Here is a 7,738-nt window from a genome sequence, read left to right as displayed (position 1 = left end):
TGCCACTGCCATATCAGATACAGCCAGGAGAGAAGGGAAGGTGGCAGCCATCCAGATAGAGGTACGCTTATACATTGCAAGGTGGAAAGCGCACGGGTCAGCTCAGGAGATGTATTCTCCTTCTCCCCCAACGCCATTTTATTCTTTGAAAAGTCTTACAGCCAAAGCTGTAAATGCAGGCAAAACACACAGCTTGTTGGGTTTGTTTGGGTTTTTTCTTGAACAGCAGAACAAAGGAAACATGGGGATAAAGGCATTGCTTGAGGTGCACCCTGAGGATCAGAAAGGCCAGCACTGTAGCTGAGTGCTTCAGGTCATGTTCATGAGCGAGAATCATCTTCTGCTCCCCCAATACCGGCCTCACCATGAGGGGATGTAATAACCCTGACAACAGCATTTGATTCTACCTCTTCCTGACAAAGCTTCTCATCTACAGTACTACAGGAGCAATTTCCACTGGCAAGGGTGACACTAGGGTTGTTTTTTGTCATCACTCCTCATCCCAGGTAGACATAAGCAGTAGTCAGTGATTTGTGGGTTCTTCTTTATGAACTTTTAATCACCGCCTCCCAATTGTGAATAGTTTATTTGCGTAAGGGCTGGTAAAGAGGCAGAAATACAAGTAGGCAGCTCTTCAGTTAAACAGGAGAAGGTGGTGCCGGGGTACCTGCTGCTCAGCACACAGAGGAATGGAAGTGAGGCTGTGGGCTCACTGAGTGCTGCTGGAGCATGAGCAAAGTCAAGAGCTTCTCCTGCTTTGTTTGCAATTGTTCTGAGCATCATTTGTACAGGGAGAGGTAACAGGAACACTTACCTGTTCGGATCAATTTCAGTCATGTTTTCTCTAATGTGCAGGGCAGGGCTGAAACAACGCATAGACAGATCCCTGAAGTCACCATTCCTTTAATCACAGACACATATATTTCTGTTGGTTGATTTGTCCCTACCTGGAAGATGAAGGCAGGCTGTGGCAAGAATGACTTGCTGCTTGGTGTGTACTCAGCAGCAGGGTTTTCCTGAAGTATGTCCTATGCCTTGCTTGGGTGACACAGGTCTTAACTGGTCCAGTTTTCTAGCTCTTTTGCTTCCCTGTCTTTTGTTCTCTTGTCCTCTTACACGTGCTTTGTGTTCTTCCCTGTCTTGCTTTCCCCATTGTCCATTTCTAGTCTACACCCTTCTTAGGAACTTGTTCTCTGCCATTGGTATTCTGATTCTATTCTCTTTAAAGACTGTCATTCCCAGCTGTCATTCACCACACGAGGAGCCTGTTGTTCATGGCAGTCCTTCCTTCTAGCATTAAAAGCAGCTCCCCCCCCCAAGCTTCATATTACTTAAGAGAAATGTTACCACTTCCTCTGTAATGTAATAGCATCTCAGATCATATAAGAGGATAATATATTCTTTTTCTGCTTACTGAATGGTAACTTTTATATATTGGATCTGAAATGGTCACCTTGGAAATTGTGCTGTACTACTAACCATGAATTGGTTTATTTTCTGCCTAATTTTACTGCCCTTTTGAGGGTAAACTAATTCAGTTACCAGGGAACTGTAAGGAAAATGAAAGAATAGTTGTTCAAGAGATATGGCTTTCATCTGTTTAGCAGTGCTACTAAAGTTACTGTTTTCATTTATATCTTCAAGCTTTTATTTTAATCATTTGTGGTGCCTTACATCTATTCTCCATTTTATTAATTAGTTCCTATTTTATAGAAATAACATCATTGATATTTAGTTTGTACTTCAAAATTAAATACGTTTTATCTTGAAGCCTTCTGAATCGGTCTTTTCTGTAGTAAAAACATCATACTCCTTTCTTTCTAAACTATAATGGGAAATGTGTCACACCTCTTGGTATCATTTTCTCTTTCTTTCTTTGTAGCTGGGAAGAGTTTGAAGAGGAAAATGCTTTAAAAAATTATCATTACTTCCTTAACTTTGAAAACTGGAATACTCAGACGTGATCTGATAATAGTAACTCACTATCTTCTTCCTGTTACAGGATATTCCCCTTGTGGGTAGTCCTAGTTATTGAAGATCAGTTCACAAGTAAAGGAATATGGTTGCACTTTCCTGCTGATGTGTTGAACCCTTCTATGAGTCGGTAAAATACCTCAAGAGCTCCTACATTCACTGTTCCTGGTAATATTTTGCGTTACTTTCTTGGATGAAGCTTCCCAGTGGAACAGCTATAGTAAATATATTAATACCATTATCTTGTGAACATGGCTTTTTCATTCTCTTTATCTAGTCTCATTGGGAAACAACAGCAGGTTACTCCATGTACCAAATGGCGGTGACAGGTGAATAGCTGACGTGCTGCTGGAGGAATAGCTCACCTGAAAGCTTGTACTGATGCTTTGAGACTTAAGGGTGATCCAAGAGCTGTGCAGCTACCTGAAGGAGTCCAGTATAGTCTAGCTGTCTAGTCCCTGCACACATTGTCAGTAACATAGTGAGCCTGTTCTTCAGCTACAATATTCAGATTTTCATGATGGTATTTTAATTGTTTTTTTACTGTCTTAATTCTGTCTTCACATTCTTCTGCTATGCTTTTTTAATACTGTACATTGAGCCCTGTAGCCTTCACCTCTTCTGAGGGGATGGCAGGAAAAATAAACAAAGGTCAGGAGAAAATGTTAAGAATAGGAAACAAAAAGAGATGTTAGTAAACCTAAGGGGGGGAGGGGAAACAAGGTTCAGTATTTCACCGAGATAGCTCAGAATTATGCTTGACAGAGAAAGGATGCACCAACTAGGATTAGCAGAACAGAGAACTGAATTACCAAACTGTTGAGTCCCTTTAAACTTTCTGTCAGCTAAATCTAGCACACCAGCCACAAGAGATCAACAAATGCTTAACAGCACAGCATTAATAAAAGCATCTGAAGTGTTGGACGCTGTCTGCAGGTAAACCTAATTATGTTTTAAACTAAAAACTTCCCAGTGTTTTGAATTAAGTTCTCTACTTTATCAACCCATCCTCAAAATCAATTGTAACTACACTTAATTTACATTGTGTTTAGATACTTTGCACGGGAAGAGTGCAAAATAAAATCAAATTAAGTTATAGACATTACAACCACTGTGATTCCCATAATTGTATTCCTTTTGTTTCTTGCATGGAGGTGACGTATCCCCAGTGAATTATTCAGCCTTTCATCCAGTAGTGCAGTTTCAGTATTTTATTTTGAAAGACTCTGACTAGCTAGTTTAAAACAAGTGAACAAATAAAATGTAAAGTGTTCTTCCTTAAATAACTCCAAAAGGTAAAGCAAATTGTGCGATTAAGAGAGACAACACTACGGCTCCAAAGGATTTTTACAGCAGAAAACAGATTGCAACAAATAAGCGTTTCAGTCTAGCAGCCAAATTGTCCTCATTGTAATGGAGTTAATTTCGGTCCTCAAATTGTGACTTGTTTTTTAAAAGATACGCTGCTAGAAATTCAATGGGATTTGGCGGTCTGTAAGAAAAAGAAAAAAATAAGGAAGTAAATCAAAAGCAATTATTTTCTATTATATGAAACTGGGCAGGTGAAGAACTAATTGCCTTCTCTGAAAAGCAACACAACTCCTCTCAAGCCCTGAGGCACTGCCTTAGGGACATTTGTGCATTACAAGTGTTTGCCTGGTTTGTGGCAACTACTATCTCTTCTTAAAGAACAAAAACTTCCATTTGAAAAGTGCTTTAACTTTCAGGCCATGAAATGTTTGCATACTGGCCATGCTTTGTAAGAAGTTTCTTATTCTCACTAAGATGAATTCTGTCTCAAAACAGATGATGAGCTTGCTTATACCACTTTGGGTTAGACCAAAGGTCATAGTGGTGAGCCAATATCATTATGAGGAGCGAAAAGAATGCTGGGTGGATCCCTCTACAACATTGACCAGCTGTTCCTTTAGCCCAAATAAAGCACTAATGTCCTCAACCCCAGCTAAAAAGTTACATATCTTAATTATGCGACCTATGAAGAATCACCTCCTTCTTTTTCCAATTATGAATTTTCTACCTGCTAGCTTAATTTCATTATTGTATCAGAAGAGAAAATGCAATCCATTCCAATCCATCATCTCGCTATTCATAATTAATCATACTCCTAATATATTTTCTTTCAGACAGGCTGCAGTACTATCTATTCAGTCACACCCTCCACAAGTGACATTCCATCTTATGACCCCTTTGTCACTCCTTTCTCTACTTTTTCACATTGTACCAGAATACAGGGGAATTGGAATTACACAAAACATTCAAAATACAAGAGCATTAAAGGTTTAAATAGTGACACTGTATTTGTACCACTTGGATTTCTAAATCCTAGCGTTCCAAGTCTTTATTTATTCAAAAGATAGTTTCTGTAAGGGCAATGGTCAGCTTATGAAGTTCCTGTGCTGTTATTTACAGACCGATCAACACACACACACACAAAACCCGAAACAGCAAACCCAGGCTATTCTGTAAAACCCAGAATCATTAACAAACTGGCACTAACTTCTTCAAACTGTTGCAAATGATCCTTTCCATGATTATAGCAGTGAGCTTTGTTCACCACGGAAATTCATTGTTTACTTCCATTCTATGTCTTGCATCACCCAGCCAGCTCCTCACACATGAAACCTTTTCCTTCTGTCCCACAGCAAGCTAACTCTCTTTAACAGCCCTTAGTGACAGACTGCCAAAAGCTTTTTGGAGACTTAAACATCCAGTCATCTGGATTCCTGTTTACATATGTTTGTTGACTCCTTCAATTAAGACCAACAGACTTAAAAAAAGTTGTGCTGATTCCTCCCCAAATGACATTCAGTCTACAGCAGGACTCCCACTGATGGTAACTGAAGATCAGCGTGCTGCCTCAGGGGCAGGGCACACCTTCCTACATGCTCTTTTGCTTTGCTAGCAGCCTGTATAATTCAGTTCAAATTCACAATACCTTCTGAGGTTAAGGCACTGCTAATTGTTGTTCTGGCCACAGGTACAGTGAGGTCATTCATCCAAACCAGCTTCTGATAATGTTATTTCAGCAAAACTGAGAAGTTGGTGTGACTCACCAATAGTTGAGATAGAAATTCATTTGGACAAGGTGAACTACTTTGTTATTGTTAAAGAATATGCTTCTATGTTGCCTGATAAGAGATTTGAGGCACTTTGACAGAACAGTCTTTGCTTAAAGGATTAACTTTGCTTTGTTGTATTACTGCATTAACACTGCAGGGTCAGTCTCATCCATTAGAAAGTGTTTTAAATTTCTTATGAAGAGATATGTCAGGCCTGGTTTGCATTTGTTTCTTCCTTTTGAATGGCAAGCAGAACTCTATAATCCCATACTGTAGAAATCTTGTTCAAAATTAGAACTTCTTCTGTTTTTGTGAGGTAAATTATGTGATAAAATTAATGAAAAATAATATTTTCCCTACAAAAGACTCTGCAGTAGCAAACTTCATTGTAAGCCAAGAAATTCATTAAATAACTTTAACCACGCCATGTGCAGCTCAGTGAGGAACACATCCTGTTACAATCACAGTATTTTTTTGAACTTGTTGTAATGGCTTTCGTACATCAAGCCAACAAAACCATATCTGGTGCGTGAGGTCAAAAAAGGTGACACACTACCCAAGTCTGACACCTACTTTCTTCCTTAGGACAGAAGGAACATTTCAGTATCTTACCTCTCTTTTGCAAGAACAGCAAGTCCCTGTAGCAAGATAGGTACAACAGTCTGATCCAAGTAGGCACGTGTAGGTAACGATTGAAGATCCACCTTCTGCTTTGATGTTTTCTCTGCATTTAACTTCTCATTTTCCACTATCCTCTGAAGGAAAAGTGAATGAACATTGGTAATAGCAGTAAGATCTACTTTGAACCTTTTTCTCTGCAAGCACACTGAAAATGACTTCTTTACATCTTTTAAGGAAGCTTAAGTGTGCATTTTTCCTTGGACAAGCTTAAACCAGAGGAGTCTCTGTTCTAAGAAAACAGTCTTAGGTGTAACTTTAGCATGAGCAGCTCCAGCTGAATGGTTCCGCATGCCTGCACTTCCAATACAAATGTGACTCTGTTAATCCCAAGCACTTTCAGACCACAGTAAAGTACCGGATACTTTAAGAAAAGATACACAAAATGGTTCCAGGTGCCTGAAACATCTTGAAACTATTAACTCCAGTTAAAGAAAGAACACATACTGCTGCCAGCATACACAACACCATCTACAGAGATATACAACCATACAACCCGTGTGCTATGACTGCAGAGGATATGGAGGTGTGCAGGCAACTTTGAGGGTGCTCAGTCGCTAAGGATGTTGGAGAAGTTTCAGCAAAGCTTTAGCTAAAGCTTCATCTTACGGTGGAGGGAGATGAAACCTCACTAACAGCAGTAAATGAACATCACAGAGTTGGAATAATACATTCTAACCCACACTGTTACCTGCAGCAGAGGCAGACTGGACTCCGTCTGCCCTATCAGCATAAGTAATTACAGCTCGCTTAGATTACTGTGATCCCATGTTCCCATTTACAAGGATATTAAAAAATCCCTCCCTTTGATACTTTTATAGAAATGCCATTGACTCCGATCCTCCACCCCGTAATGAAAGCCTGTCTGCAGCACGGTGTGTTACTGGCAGCCATCACAGGATACTTCTCAAAGGAATCTCATCAAAACTTTCATGAATCACAGAATCACAAGGTTGGAAAGGACCTGTAAGATCATCTAGTCCAACCATCCTCCCTTTACCATACCTACAGGAAACCCCTAAACCATGTCTCCTAGCTCCCTATCCAGACGTTTCTTAAACACCTGTTGAACACTCATTACTTACTTCAGCAGCATTCTGTCCTACAGAAGCAACACAAGACAACGCACTAAGGAGCTGAAAGACAATCTGCTGGTGCAGATCCCAACTCTCTTTCTTAGGAGCGTTGGCTATTAAGCTCAGACCCAACATATAACTGATCCCTGCCGCAATTTAAAGCAATAAAATCTGCATTACCTCTACGTTTTCAGTGAGCCCATATTCAGAATGGGGATTTTCTGGGACCTGTAAAAAGAGCACACGGTCAGCGAAGCACAAACACTTGTTTTACACACGTACCACGAGGCACAGCAAACGCTCCTTGCCGTACCTGCGGCTGCCCCTCCATGACCTGTTCCGCCTCCATGGCTTCCAAGGTGGGATCTGCTGGACGTACAGCGATCTTGAAAAGCAACAACACAATCCACTCAGTCGGCTGAGATCGACACCGAGACAAGCGTTTCCTTTCCCCTCCCTCTTCGGCTCGCTTTACAGCCCCATCAGCCCGACACCCGGTCGTTGTGTCCCGGTGGCGCAGTGGTAGAAATGCCGCCTTGCAACACCAGGGCCCGGGTTCGAATCCCCTGTGGTGCAAGTGGTAGAAGTGCCTTCAGATGATAGAGGTGCCGCTCTGCTACACAGAGGCTCGAATCCCGGGGGTTGGACTCGATGATCTCTAAGGTCCCTTCCAACCCGCCCCAGACTATCACTATTACTATCACTATTACTATTACCCGCCGCCCCGTCCCGCTCTCACCGCGCAGTTCCCGCTGCACGCCGCTTCGCTTCCCGACAGGACGGCGGAGCCGTAGCAACCACAGCCGGCAGCGCAGCTGTCGTAAACTGTTTGGACGTAAGTGAAGCGGTGATCTTACAGGTCGCACTGCAGCGGCCGTACCACGGCGATCTGCGCTCGCGCACAGCGAAGTACCGCCTCCCGCTCGTCCG

At 41.6% G+C, this 7,738-nt stretch overlaps 1 protein-coding gene across 2 annotated transcripts; it reads right to left on the bottom strand.

Annotated features, from left to right (window-relative positions):
* Positions 1 to 3,170: 3,170 nt before the first annotated feature.
* Positions 3,171 to 7,700, bottom strand: DPY30 (dpy-30 histone methyltransferase complex regulatory subunit). 2 transcript variants are annotated; one of them, XM_015857618.2, is made up of 5 exons: positions 7,548 to 7,700; positions 7,122 to 7,193; positions 6,989 to 7,036; positions 5,667 to 5,809; positions 3,171 to 3,466 (listed from the first exon to the last, which is right to left on the bottom strand). In XM_015857618.2, the coding sequence occupies exons 2-5, from the start codon at positions 7,155 to 7,157 to the stop codon at positions 3,394 to 3,396; spliced, it is 300 nt and encodes a 99-aa protein (XP_015713104.1). In that variant the 5' UTR covers positions 7,158 to 7,193; positions 7,548 to 7,700; the 3' UTR covers positions 3,171 to 3,393. The 2 variants fall into 2 exon arrangements, with proteins under 2 accessions (XP_015713104.1, XP_015713105.1); XM_015857619.2 differs by having other exon boundaries at positions 7,525 to 7,628.
* Between the last annotated feature and the right edge of the window lie 38 nt (positions 7,701 to 7,738).

This window comes from Coturnix japonica, chromosome 3 (assembly GCF_001577835.2).
Source record: "Coturnix japonica isolate 7356 chromosome 3, Coturnix japonica 2.1, whole genome shotgun sequence".
NCBI lineage: Eukaryota > Metazoa > Chordata > Aves > Galliformes > Phasianidae > Coturnix > Coturnix japonica.
This window is presented reverse-complemented; position numbering and strand designations above follow the sequence as displayed.

Bases quoted from the DNA above. Each gene is read 5' to 3' on its own strand.
- DPY30 (XM_015857618.2), bottom strand. From the start codon at position 7,157: ATGGAGGCGGAACAGGTCATGGAGGGGCAGCCGCAG. The intron at 5,810-6,988 runs GTAATGCAGATT...CTTTTCCTTCAG, and splicing joins GGCTCACTGAAAACGTAGAG to AGGATAGTGGAAAATGAGAA. The intron at 3,467-5,666 runs GTAAGATACTGA...TTTTTCTTACAG, and splicing joins GCTGTTCTTGCAAAAGAGAG to ACCGCCAAATCCCATTGAAT.